Source organism: Cavia porcellus, unplaced genomic scaffold, assembly GCF_034190915.1.
Source record: "Cavia porcellus strain 051 isolate PalLab524CR breed Dunkin Hartley unplaced genomic scaffold, mCavPor4.1 scaffold_6, whole genome shotgun sequence".
NCBI lineage: Eukaryota > Metazoa > Chordata > Mammalia > Rodentia > Caviidae > Cavia > Cavia porcellus.
This window is the reverse complement of record NW_026947489.1, coordinates 1,954,453-1,979,086: the sequence shown is the minus strand read 5'-3', so window position 1 is coordinate 1,979,086 and position 24,634 is coordinate 1,954,453. Positions and strand designations below refer to the sequence as shown.

The 24,634-nt window shown below is 44.6% G+C and overlaps 1 protein-coding gene and 1 pseudogene across 3 annotated transcripts in view; one reads left to right on the top strand and one right to left on the bottom strand.

The window, feature by feature from the left end:
* Window positions 1-24,634, top strand: part of Nipa1 (NIPA magnesium transporter 1) — a 65,447-nt gene that overhangs the window by 30,671 nt on the left and 10,142 nt on the right. For all 3 annotated transcript variants that reach the window (XM_063249801.1, XM_063249800.1, XM_063249802.1), the window contains 2 exons: window positions 239-286; window positions 2,272-2,362. In XM_063249801.1, coding sequence (XP_063105871.1) covers window positions 239-286; window positions 2,272-2,362 — 139 coding nt within the window. The remainder of the gene's footprint in view (window positions 1-238; window positions 287-2,271; window positions 2,363-24,634) is intronic.
* LOC106026695 (glycosaminoglycan xylosylkinase-like) lies at window positions 18,850-22,627 on the bottom strand (annotated as a pseudogene).

Genomic DNA, 24,634 nt, shown 5'->3' with positions numbered 1-24,634 from the left:
CTACTAGTGTTTATTTTTTCTGAAATTCTGTATAACTTGTACCCTTTTTCTGTTTTTTTTTTCTTTTTTCTCCTTAAAAAAAAAAAAAAAAAAAAAAGAATAGAGTGTGGGAAAAAGCACAGATAGAGATTGTGCTGTGATTTCAAGCCCGTGGCTCTCTTTTGGAATCTGTGGTTTTGTGGCGTGCTTACGTGGCCTATGAACCTACTCACGTGGCACTTTCCTCATTCTTTTGTAGGCACCTCGTATTTGACAGACATCGTGTGGTGGGCTGGCACCATTGCAAGTAAGTGTGTGTGTGAAGGCTGGCCGGTGTGCGTGGCAGGGCCAGGGCGCAGGGTGAGTGCGGTGCTGTGCTTGCAGAGGGCCCCTCCTCCTCCCAGCCCCCGCACACTGCTCCCATCCTCTCCTTCCCTGGGTGCTTCCTTCTGTAGGAAGGGAGGGGAAGGAGGGTGAGGAGTGTCCTCCATGGAGGAGGCTCTTGCTGCTCACAGCTGGTCCCGAATTGTGCCCAGGACACTGCCCTGGCCTGAACACGTCAGAACAGCTACCACATGCTCCTGTGTGGCCTTCAGGTGGTCTCCAGGAAACTCCCCGAGTTAGAGGCCTCCTTTCGCTCTGCATCGTCTGTTTAACAGAGGAGAGTTTCCTGTATAAAGTCAAATACAACATCCAAGGTCATGTGGTATAATGTAAAAACAAGTAATAAAATCAGCTCAGGGCTACAGTGAATACATCAGTGACAGTTTTATTAGAAATTTCAGAACTATCATAGCTTATTTGTCACAGCACGTTATTTTGGGAAGACTTACCTAGTTGAGACTGACTCCTGTGGTCTGTCTGGGAGAGTCCCGGGTGACCTGTGCAGGGGGCATGTTTCACTCAGCCCCACAGCCTGGTGCTGGACGGCTGCCTGCACTTGAGTAGGTCCTGGGCTGTGTGAGGGCACACAGGGAGCTCTGCCCCCTTGTTGGGGACAGGTTGGTCACTGGGTGCAGTAGTACAGTTTCCTGGTGAGCTGTCGCACGGTAGGATGATTGTAGATCAGTGATGGGGAAACTTTCAGAGAAGTGCCCAAACTGTAACCCAAAACCACTCATTAAACACAAAGCACCAACACTGCAGTGAAACCTGAACACTGAGGTTTCAGTTTAGAGAAAACAACTCAGACATTCACATCTTTTGTCTTAGAAGAAAAGCAAATAACATGCTTGCTGTAGGTTCACCATCACTTCATAGGTGATGATCATGTACTAGGTATTTCAGAAAGCCAGAAGAAGTGACGAATTCTAGTGGATAGACATTTAACCTGATTTAAACATTACGCAGTGTACTAGGGCATTACATGGTACCCCTTAAACATGTAACATTTTTATGTACATTTCATTAAAAAATAAGTAAAAATAAAGAGTACTGTAAGGAAATGAGCATGGTGGCACACACCATGATCCAGGCTCTTGGGAGGCTGAGGAAGTTCAAGGTCCATCTGGGCAATCTGTGAAACCTTTCAAAATTTTCTTAAAAGTATTTAAAAATTAAATTTAAAAAAACACCCAAGGATATATTGAGTGCATGATAGTATCACACCGACCTTCAGCCACTGTTGGTGACACTGGGTGTTTTCACAGAGGGCTGCAACTACACCCCAACCAACTGGACTGGTAAAGTTGTGGGGTTCACACCATGCCACCACGACCCTTAAACACACAGGTGATGTCCTGGATGCGCTTGTGCACAGGGAATGGGAAGCAGCCCTGTTAAGGGTTTTTTTTTAAGTACCGGTGATAGAACACATGACCTTGCGCTTTCCAGGCAGGTGCTTATTTGACTGAGCTACACTCCCGGCTCCCTGTTATGGTTTATGTCGGATCCCACTATCCCAAGTCTCATGCATTCCTGGCCCGGGTTGAATCTAGCACTTGTGATTGGTTCGCTGTCTAGCACTCTGATTGGTGGTGAGTGCCGCGCCCGCCCAGGGGTGGAGCCGACATACAGTGTGCCACCCCCAGAAGGCGTCTTTCTCTTGCCCTTTGTGCTTGCTGTCTGCTGCAGCTGCACCTCAGGTCGGTTTGCCTTGGAGCCTGCTGATTATGGACTGAAATCTCCAACCTGTGAGAAAGAAACCTTTCCTTCCCTAACTTTGGGCTCAACAATAAGAGAGAAGTAACTTAAGACAAGGCCTTTCAGAGCGAGGCCGGCAGCCTTGGGCTCTGCCATGTGCGTGAGCAGAGCGCGCTCTCACTGAGTGCTGTCCTTGTGTTCTCTCGACAGTGGCAGTTGGTCAGATTGGAAACTTCCTGGCGTACACAGCGGTCCCCACAGTCCTCGTAACTCCTCTGGGTGCCCTTGGAGTGCCATTCGGGTGAGAGCTGATGTTCTGCTATTTAGTGTGTAGTTTAGATAAAAATGCTTTTCATTTTAAATGTCTCTTAAAAATAAAATTGTAAGTAAAGTCTTCAGAATTCTGTATCATTTAGTTTTAACTCTTCTCTCAGAATTTCCTTAAGTGTAATCCAGGTTCTAGCTTGTGTGTACGTGTGCACCCGTACGTGTGCGTTATGTGTGCACACGTGTAGTGCTGGAGATCAAACCCAGTGTCGCACGCATGCTAGGCAAGTGCTGTACCATTAAGCTACTCCCACAGCTCCCCAAATCTAACCTATTCGTGCTTCTCAGGACTCTGATGCTGTTCACTCTCCTGGACATTGCCCTACTTAACTTCTTAGAAATCAGTCTTCTGCATACCCTGGCAAGTTCTTCTTTTTTTTCCTCCCCTGAAACAGGATCTCACTGTGCAACTAGGCTGGTCTTGAACTCACAGCAATCCTTCTGCCTCAGTCTCCTAGATGCTGGGATTAGAGGCATGGCCATCACACCTGGCTATCTTTGGGGAGTTATTCTGAGAACTCAAGAAGCAAAACACATCAGTTGAGCCAAGAGTAGCAGCACACGTCTGTAATCCCAGCACTTAGAAGGCTGAGGTAGGAGGATCACCGTGAGTTCCCAGCCAGCCTGGCCCTCAGAGTAAGCTCAAGACCAACCTGAACAGCATAGTGAAACCCTGTCTCAAAAGAGACAAAAAGGAAACACATCAGTTGGTGGTGGTGTTTCCCTTCCTGGATCCTGGCCCAACCCCCGACCTCACTCCAGGTCAGTACAGAGCCTGAAACCTCTGATGGATATGAAATAGGGTGCCTGGCACTGGCCAGAAGCAGAGGGATTCCTGGAATCCAGAGTGAACCGAGGAACGGGGGCTTTGGGTTTTTACAGTAGCTGCGTGCTTTGGGTCGGGCTTTGCACGTTCCAGCCACGGCTCTCATGGTTTAAAGTACCTGCCAGCAGTAAGGGGCTGAGGACTCAGGGCTGAGCGTTCAAGCAGCGTCCCATCAGGTCCGAAGGGGAAGCAAAGATGGAGCCTTGAAGCCTGCTAGTTGTCAGAAACCACAAATGAAGCCCCTTTTCTTTCTTTCTTTTTTTTTTTTTTTATTGCTGTCAATTGCTGTGTTTTGTTTTTGGTACAGGGTCTCACTATGTGTCCAGGTTGGTCTTGTACTCACTAGATAGCCCAGGCTTGTAATCTTCCTGCCTCAGCCTCCTGAGTGCTCAAATTACAGGCATGTATCACCACGCCAAACTGGAGCCCCTTTTTATAAACTTCCTGTCAAAATATGTGAGACCAAGTAACCTTTCTACATGAGAGGTTTTAGCTCGGCTCTTGATTCTGGGCGCTTGAAAGACTGATTCCTGTCAGCCACACCTCGTAGGGCCACAGGCTGCTTCCTTACGTGGCGGAAAGCAGAGGAGGCAGCGCAGAAGGGCCTCCTGGATGACCGCCCTCCCTCCTGGCTGGTCAGTCCTGTGCAAGCCGCCTAACGCTACATGATGAATCCTGCGGCTGGGAGTTTGGGCAGGAGCAAACCATATCCAAACTATGGAACTTCGCTTACTACGAAGGTTGTTTATGAGGTGCTTACTAAATGGATGACCACATTTCCCCTTGAGAGCACACTTATGTTCTTTATCATTGAAGAAATCATTCATAGGCAGAGATAAGGCGGTAGAGGAGAAAACAGCTTCCAGCACATTGGAAACACTGGTTTTCAGCTGTATCCTGCCCCCTGTCTTTCAGAAACGCATCTCTGCCAATGTTCGCGTAAGCTTTCAGGTGCTGTGGTAACCACTGTGGGGTTCACATGTAGCACTTTGAAACGTGTTTTGTAGCTTGTTGCTCCTCTTTAGCCTGCATGTCAGGGTGGCTTGGCATCCCTGTGTTTTTTCTTTCTCTTTTCTTTTCTTTCTTTCTTTCTTTCTTTTTTTTTTTTTTTTGGTACCAGGAATCAAACTCATGACCTTGCGCCAGGCAGGCGCTTATGCGGCTGAGCTAAACCCCCAGCCCCACTGTGTTTTCAGTGCCCCTGAAGAGCTGCAAGGGCAGGCATGGGGCCGTGTCCCAGTGCATTCCAGTGGCCCCCCAGCCACACTGCGGAACCTAACCAGGCCAGGCTGCCGGCATCATCTTGTAAGGGCCATGCTCGTACACTCGAATCATTAATGATTTCACCAGCGGTCCCCCTGCTCCAAGTCTGCAGGAGGCGTCCACCCAAGGAACTGTGGGACGTGGTATTTTGTATAAAAAGCCTGCCTTCACCTAAGGATCCCAGTGTCCTGGCCTTTCCTCCGCTCTCCTCCCTGCCCCTTTCTTTCCTTCCCCTTCTTTTCTCTTTTCTTTCTTTTTTTCTGATACCAAGCTTCAAACCCAGGGCCATACACGTTAGGTAAGCAGTGTGCTGCTGAGCTCTATCTATAACCCAGGGCCATACACGTTAGGTAAGCAGTGTGCTGCTGAGCTCTATCTATAACCCAGGGCCATACACGTTAGGTAAGCAGTGTGCTGCTGAGCTCTATCTATAACCCAGGGCCATACACGTTAGGTAAGCAGTGTGCTGCTGAGCTCTATCTATAACCCAGGGCCATACACGTTAGGTAAGCAGTGTGCTGCTGAGCTCTATCTATAACCCAGGGCCATACACGTTAGGTAAGCAGTGTGCTGCTGAGCTCTATCTATAACCCAGGGCCATACACGTTAGGTAAGCAGTGTGCTGCTGAGCTCTATCTATAACCCAGGGCCATACACGTTAGGTAAGCAGTGGGCTGCTGAGCTCTATCTATAACCCCCATTTTTTCTTTAATAATAAACGTTGGAAAACTGGTAAGCATTTTGTTATGAGTATCAGTTTAAATTCTAATCATGGCAGCATCAAAAGATGCCTAACTCTAACCGGGGAACACAGTGGCTGTCGCGTTCAGCAGTTTGCTGGCCTGGGTGGTACTTGGTGGACCACTCCGGCACTGACCCTCAGCAGCAGTGCAGAGGCTGGGGCATCACACAGGGCCACACCAGGCACAGTGGTCCACTGTGTCCTCATCCCCCGCCCACGCTGGGGCACAGAGCCCCACGTCACGCACCTGATTTTCCCTGAGCAAACCTGCATCTCTAACATGACCTAGAGTAAGTCACGCAGAGGATCATTCTACATTGCTTAAAAGGAAAAAAAAATGTGCAGCATAGACCATGTATATAAGAAAAGTCCTTCTGTTTTCACATCTTGAGAAAATAGAATCTTTTTCAGACTTATTAAAGAATAGGTTTCTAAAGTTGTAAGCAATAAAAATTAAAAAGTTAATTTTTGACAAAAAATAAATAGGGAATAAACATTTCAATCCAGTATGATAGTGATTAAAGCTAGGTTAGACTATCAATGTCAGTGTTAGCAGGAGAAAATACTTGAGAGCTACACCACAGTGGAGGGCAGGTTATTTTGGCTCACTGAGTGGGGTGATTTGCCCATGGCCAGCCACTGTGGTGGACAGCACCTGCAGGTGGACCTTGCAACAGCCAGAAGCAGGAGGAGAAGAGAGGTGAGGCCAGGACAACCCCTTCCAGGTCATCCCCAGGGACCACCTGCACCCAGGCCCCTGGGTACATCAGCCATGGCCTCACGAGCAACCCAGTCACCATTCTGAACCCTGTTTCTAAACACGGCTTTGGGGATCATCTTAGATCCAAACCATAACAGATAGGAAGAAGTCCCTTAAATTCACCAAAATAACATGAAAATCCCGGTAGACGAAATGGAACACGCACGGACAGTTCACACGTAATGAAAACACATTATGCCACTAATAGTAAACCCCATTTTCAATAAAATGTGTGGTAAGCAACTAAATAAGTACCTCTGTGTTTAGCAGCGATTTGAAAGATAATAAAAATAGGGGCTGGGGATTTAGCTCAGCGGCATAAGCACCTGCCTTGCAAGTGGGCGGTTGTGAGTTTGATCCCAAGTACTAATAAAAAGAAAAGAAAAAGACGAAAGATAATAAAAATGTTAAAAGAGTAACCTGGAGCCTGGGGTGGTGGCCATGCCCATAATCCCAGCATTGGGAGGCTGAGGCAGGAAGATCCTCATGGAGATTGAGGCCAGCTTGGGCTATATAAGCAAGTTCAAGGTCAGCCTGCACTACATAGTGAAACCCAGCCTCAAAACAAAACAACAACAACAAACCAAAAAAAATCCTGGACTGCATGGGAAATACTTCAAAGAATCAGCAACTGGGATTTCATCTTATTAAAAGACTTTGCATATCAAAAAAAATCAACAGTAAAATGACAACCCTTATAGCTAATTGTCCCTCAGACAAAGAATTTAAAACTAGGACATACAAAGAACTGAAAAAAGATCAAAACTTCCCTAATTCAAAGACCCATCCAAAAATGGGCATATGAGATGAATATGTACTTTCCAGATGAAATGTGAATGGCAGATAAATACATGAAAAAAGTGTTCAACATCATTGGTCATTGAAGAGATGCAAATTAATACAATACTGAATTTGGGCACGACAGTGTGTAATGTGTGTACCATTGTTACACCAATTGACGTACTTTGAAATTTTATTGTAAATTTTGTTTTTCTTTTTCTATCTTTCTTTATTTGGTACCAGGGATCGAACTCACAACTCCCTGCTTTCAAGGCAGGCGCTCATGCCACTGAGCTAAATCCTCTATGTCTGTATCTTGTACTCTGAGTAACTACTTTGAAGATAATATACAATGTATTAACTATTGTTTATTCTACTATTTTGTCATGAAATTTTGTTTCACTTTGTTTTCCATGAAGAGTAGCTGGAAAGGGGCTGGGGGTTTAGCTCAGCGGCATAAGCGCCTGCCTTGCAAGCAGGCAGTCGTGAGTTCGATCCCTGGTACCAATAAAAACGAAAAAGACCAAAAAAAAAAGATTACCATTATGCCTCTTGCTATCTTAAAAAGAGTTGCCTATATCTTCAGGTATAATAGAATTGAACAGAACAGTACAGAACAAAACCAATAAAACCTACACTGGAGACCTTACAGGACTTCAAAAGAAGGTAATAGTCAAACCATAATGGGCATCATAGTAAATCTTACTGCCTTCAAAGTGGTTGCCTATACCCTCAAACTTGATACTATCCAACAAAACAGAATATAGTAAAATCAGACAGAACAAGACGGGGAGAGCAATACTGGGGTTCAAATCAGGTTAATAGGAAAACAAAAAGTTACTATAATATGTCCCGCTATTTTTTAAATTTAGTTTTCCCTTTAAAAAAATAAGAAAAAATAAATTAATTTTAAAAAGTGGAGGAAAAGGGGGGAAGGTTGAGACAACAGAGGACATAGTAACAGAACAACACAGGTCAGAACCAAACAATTTAAGCATCATTGTGTTTCACCATCAGATAACCTGACATAATAATAGTCACCATAGTGTGTCTTTCCTTCAATTATTTGAGTATAACTTCGTAAACTATAGCATCAAACATATCAAGACAATGTGAAGCCATTCAAGAGAATGAAAGAATTACAGGGTATTAAGAACCAGCTAACAGAAAATGAACAACAGTTTCTATATTTTCTCATTGCCTATAAAAAATTTTGTTTACACTATTGCATATAGTAAAATATAAGATACAACATGTTAAAACCAATGGAAACAGATGAACAACAGCTTGATGGGACTTCAAAACAAGATGATATTAAATCAGCACTAGCTATTATCATGTCTTCTTTTCTTCAAAATAGCTATTCATATTATCACAAACAATAAAATCGAACCACCCAGATTAAAACCATTCCAATTAATGAGTGAAAACATTATATGGCTTCAAACCAATATGGTTAGGAATCATGATTACCACATACTTTTATGTATCCTTATCATTTCTTACACTAGAGAAGCTATTCAGTATTTATATATGTGAGTTTGATTTATTTCACTTATGAGTATGGTCTCAAGCTGCGTCCATTTACATAAATATCTCCATGTGATCATTCTTTATAGCTGAGTAGTACTCCATTGTATAAAAATACCACAACTTTTTTATCCATTCCTCAGTTGATGGACACTTGGGTTGTTTCCAAGGTCTGGCTATTACAAATTGTGCTGCTATAAACATAGGTGCACATATATCACTGTGGTATGATGCTTTCAGTTCTTCTGGGAATATGCCTAGGAGTGGAATAGCTGGGTCAAATGGTGCTTCCAGTCCCAGCTTTCTGAGAAATCTCCAGACTGACCTCCACAATGGTTGCACCAGTCTACACTCCTACCAACAGTGCAGGAGAGTTCCTTTTCCCCCACAGCCTCTCCAGCATTTGTTGTTGGTGGTTTTCTTGATCTTGGCCATTCTTTCAGGAGTGAGATGAAATCTCAGTGTGGTTTTAATTTGTATTTCACTAATGACTACTGATGATGAACATTTTTTCATGTATTTATTTGCCGTTTGTGTTTCTTCATCTGAGAATTGTGTATTCATCTCAGATGCCCATTTTTGGATTAGGTCTTTGAATTTTGGGGGTTTGATTTTTTTTAATTCTTTATATGTTTTAGACAGAAATCCTTTGTCTGAGGGGCAGTTCACTAAGATTTTTTCCCAGTTCGTGGGTTTTCTTTTCACTATGCTGGAGATTTCTTTTGACGTGCAAAAACTTTTTAATAAGAGGTGGTCCCAATTATTGACTCTGGGAAGTATTTCCCGTGTGGTTTGATTCCTGTTCATGAATTCTCTACTTACTCCTATGTCTTCAAGGTTTTTACCCAATTTGTCTTCCAATAGATTTAGTGTTTCTGTTTTAATATTCAGATCTTTGGTCCATTTAGATTTTAATTTAGCACATGGTGATAGGCATGGGTCTAGTTTTAGTTTTCGGCATATGTAGAGGCAGTTTTTCCAACACCATTTATTAAAGAGACTATCGTTCTTCCAGTGAACCTGTTTGGCCCCTTTATCAAAGATAAGGTGGTTGAGTGTATAGCACACACACTTTAGATTAACAGTGCAAACAGGTTGCCATGCATAGAAAGCAGGAACAAAGGAAATGATGTAAATCATAACCTGGAGAAGGTTGGTGAGGCTGTCAGGCAAAATAGCCTGCAGGCAAAAATCTTCGCAACAGGAAGGACTTTTCTTTTTCACAGTGCTGGGAACCAAACCCAGGGCCTTTGCAGAGAGCTGCGTGTTTGTCTCCTCTTTGTTTTGAGTCAGGGTCTCGCTGAGTTGCCCAGGCTGGGCTTGAATTTGCAGTCCTCCTGTGCAGCCTCCCGGAACGCCAGGACTACAAGCAAATGCTGCCGTGCGTGGCCAAGGATGGACTGGGATGGACATTTTGAAATAGTAACCACATAGTCACTCCATCTGGAAGACACAGCAGTTTTATTTTTTTTTTAGTATGGAGATTGAACCTAAAGGCATTCTATCACTGGGTTACATTTCTAGCTCTTTTTTTTTTTTTGGTACCAGGGATTGAACTGACAACCTCGTGCTTGCTAGCAGGCACTTATGCCTCCGACCCTGTTTTAGTTTTGAGACAAGAGTCTTACTTACTGAGATTCCCAGATAGGACAAATTTGTGATCCTACTGCCTCAGCCTTTCTAAGTGCTGGGTGGGTGTCTTAGTTACATCTCATCTCTAAGACACAATACCCAACACCCACAATTCTAAGGAGAAGGGCTTTATTTTGGCTGTTTTTAGAGGTTTCAGTTCATAACAGGCTGGCTCCAAAGCAAGGCTATGTGGCAGAGGGACATTGCAGAGGAAGAAAAGCTCAGGAAAAGCAGGAAACAGAGTGACCCAGGGAGGTGGGCGGGAGTTAGCTAGACCCTTCCAGACCGTGGCCCACCCTCCAGCATCACATTCAGCTATAAATCCCTCATTGGGTTAATCCAGTGGTAAGTATCAGAACCCCATGACCCAGTTGCCTCCCAGAAGCCCCACCTTTGAATGCATAAGGCTTTAGGAGGACGTCTAGATATAATCTGCAACATGGGTTCTGCAAGGGTGCCACCGTGCCCAGCTAAGATACAGCAATGAAAAGCAAACTGGTGCCTAAAGACAGACCTCCAAAATATATGCAGCAAAGCCTGACAGAATAAAAGAAATGACGAATACAGACTGGGGATTTAGCTCAGCAGCATCAGCGCCTGCCTTGCGAGCGTGTGGTCATGAGTTCGATCCTCGGTGCCGATTTAAAAAAAAATGATGAATTCAACAATAGTAGAGACAACAATAATCTGCTTTCAAAAATGGACAGAAAGATGAGGCAAAAAGATAAGAAAATAAGAGTCAGGCACCACTCCTGTCATCCGGCACTCGGGAGACTGAGACAGGAGCATCACTTCATAGTCAGGGCCAACCTGGGCTCCGTACTGAGTTCAAGTCCAGTCTTTGAATATACTGCAAAACTTTTTCAAAAAAGAAAATAGGAAACTTGAAACTAAGCAGGGATCTGTAGAACATTCCACCCCATAACAACAGAACACACAATCTTTCTAGGAGCATGTGAAACATCCTCCAGAGCAAAGCGTGTGCTAAACTAAAAAATAATCAGTAAGCTGAAAAGACTAACATCCACAGAGTACGTCCTGTGGCCACAGTGAAATGAAATTAGCAAAAATAAGTGAAATTTGTGAAATACACAAATGTGTGGAAATTTAATAGTTCAGTACTAAATGACCAGTGATTTAAAAAAAATTCCTTGGGGAAATAAAATACTTTAAGGTGAATAAAAATGTTGAAAGCGTTTTCTGAGTTCTAAAACTCAGGACTCAACTGAAGCACTAGCCAGAAGGAAAGTTGCATGTATAAATGCCTACATTTTAAAGAGGAAATAATTTCAAATTAACAACCTAACCTTTCATTCTGAGATTCTGGAAAAAGAAGGCAAACCAAACAAAAGGAAAAAAAATAAAGATTTTTTTATTTAGCCTGGGATATAGCTTAGTGGTACAGTGCCTGCCTGATATGTCAAGGTTGTGAGTTTGATTCCTGGTAATCTTTATTATAATAAAAAGAATAGAAGAGCAATAGAGAAAAGTCAGTGTAATTAAATGTCCTATGAAAAGATTGACAAAAATTGGTAACCCTTTAGCTGTAATAATAAAGCAAACCAGACAAAAGAGTTGTGATGTTTCGGGGCCGGGGATTTAGCTCAGCGGCATAAGGCCTGCCTCGCAAGCAGGCAGTCGTGAGTTCGATCCCCGGTACCGATAAAAAGCAAAAAGACAAAAAAAAACAACAAAAAAAGAGTTGTGATGTTTCTCCGTCAAAACTTGTGTTCCAGGGGGCATGGTGTGCAGCCCTGTAACCCCACCCTCGAGAGGCTGAGTCGGGAAGATCCCTGGGAATTTGAGGCCAGCCTAGGCTATGCAGTGAGTTCAAGGTCAAGCTAAATGACACAGTGAGACCCTGTCTCAACAAACCAACCAACCAACAACAAAAACTATTCTGTTACTGATCTTCAAATTTGTGTGTTGATGAAATTTGAAAGCCAAGCCTTGGGGAGTAGTTAGGGTCGGGTACGGTCCGGAGAGGCCTCCTAGTGAGCCCAGGCGCTCTACCAGAAGCGGAGAGTCCCAAGTGCGTGTGTACTCACTGTGTTTGCGGCGTGATGGCCTGCACCGTGCAGTGATGCAGCACAGCCCCTGCCCAGAGCAAGCACCCTGCTCTCGGGCTCCCAGCCTCCAGGATATGAGCTCTGTGCGCTTCTGTCCCTTACAGATGACCAAATCAGGGGCATTCACTTAGGGCAGCAGCAGATGGGCCAAGACAAGACTAAAGTTACCAAAGTCAGGAGGTAGGGAACATCACTACCAACCACATGGAAGTGAAAATTACAAGAAAATATGAATAATGTGCCAACAGATTGGATAACTACAAGAAATAGGCACATTCCTAGAAAAACACAAATGACAAAGCTGTTTGAAGAAAGAACTTGTGAATAGACCTGGAGGAGAACCAAGATGGTGGAGCGGCAAGCAGCACAGGAAGAGCCTCTCGGGGTTGCCGTGCAGACGCTGGGAGGAGGAAGTGGGTCCCCTGGCCCAGGGAGGATCTGAAGCACAGATTGAAGCCCACAGAGTGAAAAGCAGACTTCAACGAGGAGGAAGGATGCAGCTGGCGGCGGCCGCTCCCTGAGATGGACTCACTGCGAGACAGGAGCAGCTCCAGCCTCCCAACGCACAGTGACGGCCACTGTGACCTCAGCACGGTGGCCTCAGCAGAGACACAGCCGTGGAGGAGAGCAGCGGGCCTGCAGGCTGCACTGGTTTGTGGTGAGGGTGGAGGGCTCAGTCCTCCCGGGCAAGGGGCACCCAGGACAGGGACCCGCCGAGCTCAGAACTCCATCCAGTGGCCCCCAGCTGGGCTCCCCCGCTCAAGGCACCCTGACACCTGTGGGTCTGGTGAGTCTGGCCCCAGCCAGAACTAACTGCAGGCCTGCTGCAGTTCATCCACTGTCCTGTCAGAAAGCTGTCACTGGCTTTCTGGACCCGGGGGTGGGGTGGGGTGGGGGGACACGCGGGACACACGGACGGACGCAGACCGAGCACTGACAGCGGAAGCAGACCTGGAAGTGGACTTGTTGTTTCTTTCTCGTTTCGTGGTGGTGGTGTGGTCTTATTTTTGTTTTTTACTGCTTGTTTTCATTTTTTCTCCTCTTTTGTTGATTTCGTTTTTATGTGAGTGTGACTGTGATTTCCGGCCTCTTATCTCTCCCTTCTTCCTTTCCCTGCAGTCTTCTCTACCAGTTTCCCAAGGTTAGTATGATTCTTGTTCCCTTTCAACTTCTAATCTCTTCCTCTTCTACTTCTCTATTTTCTCTCTAACCGATTTTAAATTTTAACCCCTAAGGGCAAAATTGACATGCTAAGGACTTGGATACTGCATACAATTTTTTGGTTTGTTTTAGATTTTATGTAACCACAAATCTGGTTCATACACTTAAAAGTAGCCAATTAATGGTTCGCTCAGTTCGCATTTTCTAGACTGCCTTTCATGCTATTGGTACCATTCTAGCCAAAACGGACGTAACAGCTTGTTCTAAACAGCTTGTCTTTCCTGGTAGTCCATGGCTGAGACGGACTAAGGGTCACAGAAAATACCGTTGCATAGTGACAGAGAACCAGGGATTGGACCAAACAAGCAGCAACTTCTCATCTGCAATAAATTGAAGAGGTAGCATCTTCCAACAGACTCCAAACCCAAAAGCCAGTTACACCTAGAAGGTACCTCAGAAAAGTCATCAGTAACTAAAGGCCCTAAATACTAGCAGTAAAGCAACCCACCACAGGCAATTTACCAGCATCACCCCGGAATTAGACTAAAAAAGGAAAAGAAAATGAGAAGACACTTACACAAGATGCAGCCCCAGACATCCCGTTCACCAAAAGCAAACCCGGGGGCAATGAGGTGGGACACTCTGAAAGCCCCCACCTGGCTTCTGAAGTGGGAACAACAAAGCAACTGAATGAGGCTCTGGAAAAAATCAAATCAGAGATAATTTCTCAGATAACTGCAGAGGTGGTATCCACAATAAAGACCATGCTAAGTGACACTAGAGCTGCACAGACAAAAAATAGATGAGCTTAAGAAAATATAGAAGCTTAGCTTAGGAAAGAAATGGAATCCATAAGGCAGATTCAAGCAGATATCCAAGAGAATAAAAATTCCATTGATGGTATTTGCAGCAAATTAATCCAATCTGAGGACCGGATCTCAGCTATAGAACACAGGCTCACAGTTAACAACCACAAAAGAAAGATTTCTCGGGCTTCCGGGAGAACATAGCAGACAGATAACAGCAACTACCGGAGGCTCTCTGAAAGGCTCGGCTCAGAAATCAGGAATGATGCGGACTAAGGAGACACGAGCCGGTAGAGATATGCTCTGCTGACTCAGGAACAAACTGGGCTGAGAGAAACCAACTTGGAATGCAGTCCTGGCGCTAAAATAGGAACAGAAAAGACGGTGTGGAGGCTAGACCCCGCGCCATTGGAAACCGCGATTTGGGTTTCCCTCCGCCCCGAGGCTGGCTGCCTCCACAGCGGCTCGGCAAGGAGAGACGCACAGAGGCTCTGGGAACGGGAGTCTGCGAACGGAGTCGAAAACAGGACGGACAAGGAGGCATACACTTACTTGTGGCGAGGTGAGTGAGAGAAACTGACACTCTACCACAGTTTGACTCCAGCGGAGGACTTTCTGGGCTCGGGCAGTCCTGCGGGAGCAGGGCGCGGTGGCAACTCCAGCCACACATCCCCCTCTCGGGCGGGATTGGTGAAAAGTGCCTGGCCTGCGTGACGCTGCGGGCGGACTTGGTGGGCTGGCCTAACCCAGATCCCAGAGCCTGACGGTGGCCCGGAGGGGTGACTCCCGCGTAGGCTGCCTCCTCCGTAACTCCCTGGTGCGCAGCGGTGGGCGGGAACACCTAGCCAGCGCAATTTGATCAGGCTGTGGCTGACAGGCAGGGAAGCTGGGCCTCCTATGTAAGCTTGCATATATATAAGGAACAGAGAATATGGGGAAGGGAAGCAACAAGAAAGGCTCCTCAGCCCCCAATTCTGAGAAACAGGCAATAGCGGACACCGCACCAATAGACATTAAGCACCATATAGAGAGCCTCATAGACCAATTCAGGAATGAAGTTATCAACGACCTGAAGCTAGAAATATGCAGAATAGTTAGAGAAATGCTAAGCACCACCCAGGAAAAAACAGATGGTGGAATGGAAGAACAGAAAAAGAGGGGAGAATTGCTTGATGGAGAAAACAGAGAAAGCATTGAGTATGTGAAGCAGGTTCAAAGGGACTATCAAGAAATTAAGAAGTCTATCCAAGACTGGCATAACAGCTTGAAAGAAACTAAGGACAGACTATCTGAACTGGAGGGCAGACTTGTAATATGGGAGAATGAAATGAAAAACTTCTTAAAAATAACAAAGAAACAAACAGCAATAATACAAAGACAAGAAGATGATAAGAGGAGCCATAACTTAAGGATTAAGAACATAAAAGAAGAAGTAGGGACACAAACAAGTGAACTACAAAAGCTACTCACAGAAATAATCCAGGAGAATTTTCCTAATTTAGCAAAAGGTAAAGATACTCAGATGTACGAGGCATACAGGACCCCAGCTACCTACAACCCTAACAGAGAAACACCCAGGCATATAGTAATAAAAATTCCAGAAATTCAATACAAGAACAGAATATTAAAAGCTGTCAGAGACAAAAAGCAGACCACTTACAAGGGAACACCCATCAGAATTACAGCAGATTTCTCTGCACAAACCATCAAATCACGAAGAGCGTGGGGGGAAATAATTCAAGCTTTGAAAGATAATAATCTCCAGCCAAGATTGAGATATCCTGCACAACTGTCCCTGGAAATTGATGGAAAAACAAGGTGCTTCCAGGATAAAGAGGAAGTGGGGGAATTTGCAACCACCAATTCAACCCTACAGAAAGTATTGCAGGATATTCTAAAAAAAGAAAAATACAAAGAACCCAGAAATGGTGGCGGGGAGGCCACAACGAATGGAGCAGAGAACAAAATGAAGAAGACAAACTGACAGCTACTGACAGAAAAAGACCTCAACAGAAATGAGACAGAGAAGATTGGATGATAGGAACAGCTATTTTGGAGAAAATGACATCTTAATAGGTAATACTGATTTAGTATCATCTTGTTTTGAAGTCTCATCTAGCTTTTGTTCTTCTGTCTCCAATGGTCTAAGCAGGTTGTATCTTATTGGATTTTATTATGTACGATAGTATAAGCAAAAACCTTTTAAAGACAAGGAGATTATACAGAAACCATTGTTCATTTTCTGTTAGTCGATTCTAAATACTCTGTAATCCTGTCATTCTCTTAAATGGTTTTACATTGTTTTGATATACTTAATGCTACAGTATACGAAGTTGTACTCAAGGACTTCAAGGAAAGAGTCAATATGGTAACTACTTTTGGGTCGGAATTATCTGGTGGTGAAACACTATTCTGCTTAAATGGTTATGTTTTGATCTGCGCTGTTTTGCTGTTATGCCCTCTTTTTTCTCAATCTCCACTCCATTATTTACTTTTTTATTTTTATCCGTTTAATTAAAGGGAAAAAAATAGCAGGATATAATATAGTAACCCACTTTGACTTTCTATTATCTCGATTTGAAGCCCTGTATTACTCTCACCATCTTGTTTTTGACTGATGTTCCCCTATTCTGTTTTGCTGGATAGTATCAGGTTCGAAAGTTTAGGCATCAGCTGAGAAGATAATGAGATTCATTATAACGCCCATTCTCGTTGACTTTTATCTACTTTTGAAGACCTACAATGTCTCCAATGTTTTGGTTTTGTCGGTTTTGTTCTTTACTGTTTTGTTCAATTGTATTATAACTAATGATATAGGCAATTCTATTAGAGATAGCGGGAGGCATTATAGTAACCATTGTTGATCACCTTGTATTACGTTTTTATATTATCTATTATGTCCACCCTTTTGACTTGACCGATTCTGTTCTGTTATGTCTCATTTGGTTTTACTCTCTTCCAAAAAAGCAATAAGAACTGTGGGAGCAATGAAACCCAAAATGTGTAATAGTCATTGTACAAAAGAGAGGAAAAGAAAGTGCTCTAAACTATATAACTGCATGTATATTTAAGTGTATAAGATAGAAAATGATATCACAGAGTTTTATTGGATCATTGAACAGAACTGTTTGCAGTATCATTGTTGGAATGTCCACTCTACAAGCTTTAATTTTGTGACTTGAACAATTATTTCTAAGATGGCAATATGTAATCCATTAACTAGTGATTTCCTACTGTTCATTTTTTTCTTCTGTAAATCTGTATAACTTGTACCCTTTCACTGTTTTTTTTTTCTTTTCTCCTTAAATTAAAAAAAAAAAAAAGAAAGATTTCTCAAAAATAGCAAGGGACCATGAGAAATCAATCCAGCAGCTGCTAGATGGGCAAAGAATCACTGAAGTTGATTGAAGTCAGTGAAAAAGCAGAAGATAGTGCAAATGATGCTTTTTAAAAAACTGTTCATGTACATCATGGTAGAGAACTTCTTTGTTATAGAAAAAGATTTTGACATACAGATAAGTGAGACATATAGAACTCCAGTTAGCCATGATCAGAAAAAAATAATCTACAGCCAGGCATATTATAGTCATGATTCCAGAAATTCAACATAAGAATAGAATCTTAAAAGCTGTTCAGGAAAAGAAAGAAATCACCTATAAAGAAAGCCCATCAGAACCACAGCTGACTTCTCAGCATAAACCCTCAAGTCAAAGAGAGCTTGGAGTGAAGTATTTCCAGTTCTAAAGGAAAACAACCTTCAATCCAGATTGACTGCCCCATAAAACTATCTTTCAAAACTGATGGAGAAATAAGATAATTCCTTGACAAAGAACTCCTGAGGAAATTTATGACTACCAAATCAGCACTCCAAAACGCATTGAAGGACATCCTAGAAAGAGATAACAAAGACTATAACTCCATGAACCCCAAAAGAACAGCTCCACCAGGCAAGGCAAGCAAACAGAGGATCAGGGAAGAAAACAGGGGCGCCACCACAGGAAAATAGCCTGAGAAGGACACATCAATACATACCAGTTATAGCTGTCAATGGTAGTGGTCTCAATTTACCAATCAAAAGACACAGACTAGCAGCAGAATGGATCAAGAAGCAAGATCCACCAATATGCTGCATACAGAATAGACCTGTAACACATTGTGAGTTAGAAATAGTTAGCAGACTTCTGACCGGCATGGTTCCACGTGCCTGTTAGCTCTCAGGAAGCTGAGGAAGGGGGGTCATCACAAGTTTGAGGCCAGCCTGGGCTACACAGTGAGTCCAGGGCAGCCTGAACTATCTAGTCCTGTCTCAAAAAAAAAAAAAAATAAATAAATAAAATAAAATAAAAAATAAAAATGAATAGGACAGAACTGAGAATCCAGAAATACACTCCAATTTACAGTCCATTGATTTTTTTTTTTTTTCAACAGAATGCAAGGTTTTATTTGCTGCCAGTTTATAAGTAGCAGTAAACTTTCCAATTTGAGTAGTCCTGGTTAAAAAAAAAAAATTGTAAAGCGTGTCCACAGAATTCATGTGTGGAGAAAGCCGTGTGAAGTTCACCTCAGGACAGTCTGGAGACGGTGCACATGGACCCATCCGAATGTCACACCTCTGCCCTTCGGTGTGGGAGGTAAACTGACCAGTGCTGATCCCACTGCTAACGTGGCCACGACTGAGGAGTCAAAGTGGTTCTGCAGGAGCATCTCGAGCTCTGAAATGTGTCTGTGCCTCAGTTTCCACTACACAAAACCCCAGAGTCACCATGGCTATCCTGTCCTCTACTACCAAAACTTGCTGGTGGCAGCTTCCAAAGCCATCTGCCCCCATATGGAACTGATGGTGCTGTTTTTCTGTCTTGTAAAAATCAGTTTCACCTATTTCCTGATGAGAATTACAAGTGGGAGAGAGGCATCCTGTCTTCACCAGCACAGTGTCCATCCCAGACTGGTCAGTGTACTGCCTCATGGTGGCCAGGACACTGAGCAGCCACTGGTCCACAGTGGCCAGGTGAGCATCTGAGAGCACGGGAGATGGGCCATGGGCCGTGGCAGCTTTTAAGGCAGACTTTAGCACCCCTTTCTTCAGAGAGATCAGTCTGTTCCAAGTGGAAACGCAGATAAGCAGCACTGATCGAGAGGGACAGGACTGCTTCTCTGTCCAGCGAGGGCTCCCAGAGCTTTCGGCTTGATCGAGAAGGATGAGCATACTACACATTCATCACCTTCAAGGCTCTCGTAGTGATGGCAGTCAGCACTGCCAGCCTGGTCATCGAAGCCAGAGGCGTCAATGCTGTCCGAGCATGCGGGCCTGAGTCATGGAGGTGCCTCAGAGTAGCTCTCCTCAAGCTCCCACCTGGCCAGTTTGCCTTCTCGGTAAGTGTCGCCCCCAGGGCGTGGGCATTTCTGCAGAGGCCATACATCTGGAAGTCCCAGTGTGACAGACCCTCCATCGTGTCTCCATCTGTCAGCACCCGCTGGCCCTGTTTCTTACAAGTAACAGCACTTCCCATGGAAACCAGTGTTGTTCACTGCGGTTAGGAAGGTGCTCAGCAGCTGCTCCAGGGTAACAGGCCTGATTTCTGTTCACAGATTAACAAACCCGCCATTCACCAAAGGAGCGCAGTGCAGACCCAGAATCCTGTCCAAGAGAAAGGCTGCCGCCTCCACCCCGTGCCTATCACAACGCATGTGATAGACTTCCACCACAGTCCTATCTGTACTGCTTCGGTTTGAGGACAACTTTCTGCCCGCTTTTAAGGATCAGCAAGGCTTTCAGCTGCGTCCCTTTATAACCCACATCGGGTTAATGGTTTTCTTGGTGGCTGTGGCACGCATGATCGACCCCTGCTCTGGGGACTCTTTAGGGTACACTTCTGGGGCGTACCCACTGAGCAGCAGTCTCCCAAGGAGATGGCCCAGCTTGGGTGCCAGCTCTGCTCGCTAGCCAGTCGTCGTGCTGTGACGAGCCCTCTGCTCCTCCCGGTTGGCAGTTGATGTATCTAAGCTGTCAATCAGGAAAACTTCAGTGAAGATAAGGATGACGGAGTCTTGCCAACAGCACGGCCGCTGTTATGCTGACTTCGTTTTTTTCCCCGACCCAATCTCGTGCTCACTTACTGAGGAGAGCAGGTGGTTAGCAAGGAGATGCCATGATGACACCGCTGTTCATCTCTTCACTAACGCACTCCACAGCGCCAAGCCTGGCTGGGCCACAGCTGCTGCTCATGTGTTTAAATGTAATCCTCAGGTACCACAGATCTCAGTCAGTCCCTCAGTAATAATTTCTCAAAATTAAAATGCCCGTGAAATATGGATAACAACCCTTGTCACAAAGTGCAGATCTCAGACGCACACCAGAGTTCATGGGCCCTGCATGAGCCTCTGATCTCTATCTTGCATGACGGATGTACTGTCAGAATTCCCTAGGTCCAGACAGGCATTGCTCTGGTTTTCGTCAGGCAAAACAAATGAGAAGTGAGGTCTCTGTGTTCCAATCTCTTCTAGGCAGCCCTAGCTGTCATGCTGACCTTGTAAGTTGGTTGGAAGGTGGTTGTAGTGGCAAAGTGAGGCCTTCTGTTCCTCATGACAGGCCCACCGTCATGATTCACTAGTTCTGTCCATCCCCAGGCTGGCTGCATGGCTGTCCTGTGGTGCAGTGCGGCCCTGGCCGCCCCACCTTCTCCCCAGCCCATTGATGTTTGCCAGAGGTGCTGAGTGAGTTCTTGGGGAAAAGAGTTTTCAGCAAATGGCACTGAGCCAACAGCCCCACATACAAAAGAAGAAAGTTGTCTCCCCACATCCTTATACAAAAAGGATCAAGTGTGTCAAAATGAATCTAAGGGCTGGTCCCAGTGCAGTGCTGTTTACAACTAACTGATCACAACCAGGTACAGATTTCTGTGCTCCTTCTCCACTCCCACTGCTTCACTTGACTAGCCTTTAAAAAAAAAATGAATCAAAGACCCAAGTGTAAGGCTAAAACTATAAAAAACTCAGGAGAAAAGAGTATTTGTTATGTCCTTGGGGTATTAGGTATTGTACCTATAGGTGTGCACAAAAGCACAAGAAACAAAACAAATTGCATGTTATTAAAATCCATGGTACATTATTAAAATCAAAACCCTTTGTGCTTCACAGGATGCCAGCAAGAAAGTGAAAGATGCTGGCTGACGCTCCCAGCACTCGGGAGGCTGAGGCAGGAGGACTGCCAGTTCAAGGCCAGCCTCAACTACATAACGAGACCCTTTCCAAAAAAAAGAAAATGAGAAAAATGGACGAGAAAAGTCAGGTTATATATAAGGGATTTATTATTTTTTCCAATTAGATTTTATTGGTACATATTAGATTTATGTAATGATCACATTCCTCATAGGGAATTTATACCTGTACAGGATATAACTTGTTTTTCTCCCCATTCCTCCCCTCCTCCCCTCCTCCCCTCCCCATTGGCATTCAATTTTTTCCAAATCCATATTTCAAGAATAAAAATTTTAAAAAAGAAGAAGAGGAAAAAACTGCAACAAAATTTCAAAACATGTCAGTCGGGGGACAGTGGCACATCCATTGCGTGTTCCCAGGTCACTCACCCGGGGCACATCTGCATCCAGCTGTCCACACAGTACCAGCACGAATCTTTCTCTTCAGCTCAGAGAAATCAGTAGTATAACCATCTTGACTCTTATTTTTATAGGTTTTTTTCTGTTGGCTTCTTACACTAATGAAACAATATGAAGCGTGACACACAGTTTTCAAAAGGGACCTGAACTCTGGGATTCTATTGTGAAGAAAAGGTGGTTTGCCCTCGTGGTCAGGGCTCCTTCTCGGTCCCTATTTGGCGTCCGGCTGTGCTTTCTCAGACTGTTTTGGTTCAGTGCTTTTGTGTGTCTCTCCTGTTGCACTTCAGGGTTTTCTTCGGGACACAGCAGGATGGGGACAGGGATGCAGAGCAGGACGCGGACAGGACGGGAGCTTTGGCTGTACGGCTGGTCACCATCATGATTTCATTTCTCCCTAGTGCTGGGGAGACAGGCTCTGTCTCCACCACCCGCCCCTGCCTGCTGCACTCTGCCCTCTGGTCACTCCAACAAGGTGTCTTTTATCCTCTTTGTTTTCCAGAGCTCCAAGGAGACACCTTGTCAGAAGTTCACTTCTGTGACTGAGGATATGTCTTGCAAAAGAGATCTAGTTGTTTTAAACCCTTTACTGAGGGAGTTCATCAAATACCTAGGAAAGAATCACCTCTGGAGGAAGGTGTCACTGCTGTGGCCAGACACTTCTCTGTCTCCTAAGGGCGGCTGTATCAGCCAGACTTCCTGTTGCAAGACTCAGTGTCTGATATGCACAGTGTAAAGGAGGAGAGGATAAATTTGGTTCCCATTTCAGGGAATTCAGTGTGCGGTGCACCGTTGACCAGCTCCGAGGCAGAAACATCAGGACAGAAGGAAGTGGTGGAGCAGAGCCGATCAGCTCCTGGTGGCCAGAAGTCAGAGAAGAGGACCAGAGGGGGAGGGGTGCAGGCCCTGGGGTGTAACCAAGGTCACCCCTCCATGACCTACCCGACACACCCACAAGGGTGCACCACAAATCCCTGGGTGGTTCCCAAAGCCCGTTTGACAGGTCAAGTTTAGCCACCACCACAGCTAAAAAGATCACCTGAGATGCTGTCTGCATGCGACAACTCGCGGTGAAGTTCTGTCCCTTCCCTTCCCGTATTGTTTTGTCACCTCTCCCACACTGTCTACTCTTTGATATCACTCATTTATCAAAAACTCATTGACCACCCCTTACCTGACTGCAGCCGTCTTTCCACTTTCCCTGCTGTGAGGAAGACATTCACCTTCAAGCTTCCTGCCTTTCTGTGAGTTTCGCATTGGCATGGCTTTTGTGCTCATCCGTGTTTGTACGTCAGCTTTTCCTTGCTGTGACACGGTACCTGAGACACACAGTTTATAATGAGGAAGAGTTTATTCAGGCTCACTTCAGGAGCTGCCGTCCATGGTTGGCTGGGCCGTTGTTTTGGGGGTCTTGGAAGTGTGGGACAGAGGAGGCCAGACACTCAGGGTGACGAGGAACCAGAGAGACGCAGGGGCTCTGGTCCCAACACCCCCTTCAGCCCCTGGTGACCCCGCTTCCTTTCAGGACCCCTTGGCCCCAGGGCTCCACCCACTCACAGTAGCACCAGAGGCTGGCGTCTGAGCCTTGAGCATACAGCCTTTGGGGGCATTTAGGGTCCAGCATAGCACAGATATGAAACGAACGTGTATTGTGTTTTCTGTTACTCTGTCCATGGCTGGCCTTCGCGGAGAAACCTGAAAGACAGAAAGGGAATCTCCTTTGCCTTCCACCAGCCTGGGGGCCTTATGTTGAAAGCTGATCTTTTTTTTTTTTTTTTTTTTATTAAGCTGATCTTTTCTGAGACAGTTTTGTGTCTTTAAAATGAGGATTCAAGGAAATAATACAATACATTCCTCTGCCTGGTGTGTCTTTAGTATCAACCAGTGATAGCGAAGCTTTTAGAGACCAGGTGCCCAAGCTGCAACCCGAAACCCACTGGTTTACAGCAGAATATAATCACTGCAATTAAACATGAACGCTGAGGTTTTTGCTTAGCAACAACTCATACATTACCATCTTTTGTCTTAAAAGAAAAATAAATAACACATACCATAAGTTCACCACCACTGGTAGAGACCTTAGCAATACAAGAGTGACCGGTCTGTGGCTTCCTGAAAGCCCAGGACTTCTTGTTCCGGAGGTGTACTGATATTGCACATGAAAATAAGAGAGAGAACTCTGCGGGCTTGAGGATTGTAGGTACTTTATAAATTTAGACTTTTTTTTACTTATAAAGTAATAGACATTTTAAAAGTTTCTAGTACTAGAGAAAAATCACTCATACTCCTACTGTAATTAGTATTACTATAATTTTCAGTTTGGGCATTTTTTGGGTGAATTTATTTTTTGTTTTGTTTTGTTGGCTTTTTTGGTTGTTTTCATTGTTTGTTTTGAGACAGAGTTTTGCCGTGTAGTTCAGGGTAGCCATGAACTCACCATACAGCCCAGGCTGGGTTCAAACTTGTGATGCTCCTCCTGCCTCAGCCTCCCAAATGTGGGATTGCAGGCATGGGCCGCATGCCAGGGTGGCTGGATTTATTTTAACGTGAATGTTTGTTTATAAGTATAGTCAATGAGCTGCCTTCTTTGTAATTCTAACAGTTTTTGTGCCCTACTTTCCCATTTGACATTCTTTTTTATTGTTTAGTTTTATAAATATGGGGAAAAAAGCAATACTTTTATTTTGTTATCTGCAAATCTTCTTTCGTACTCCTGTATTTTTATATCTACTGAGATAATATAATAAAGTGGCGTCAGCTAAGATGCCTTAGCTTTATAGTGGCTATGCATAAAAGTCCAATTTGTGTTGAAATAACAACTTCAGGAAACTGGTAGGAATTATTGCTGTTTCTTTTTTAAAGCTATTTTAAAAAACTAAATGGGGGCCAGGGATTTAGCTCAGCAGCATAAGCACCTGCCTTGCAAGCATGTGGTCGTGAGTTCAATCCCCGGTACCATAAAAACTAAAACAAAAACCCCTAAATGGCGGGTTATGTGTGGGTTCAGCGCAGTGGCAGAATGTGTGTGTAGTGCGTACAAAGTCCTGTTCAATCTCCAGCACCA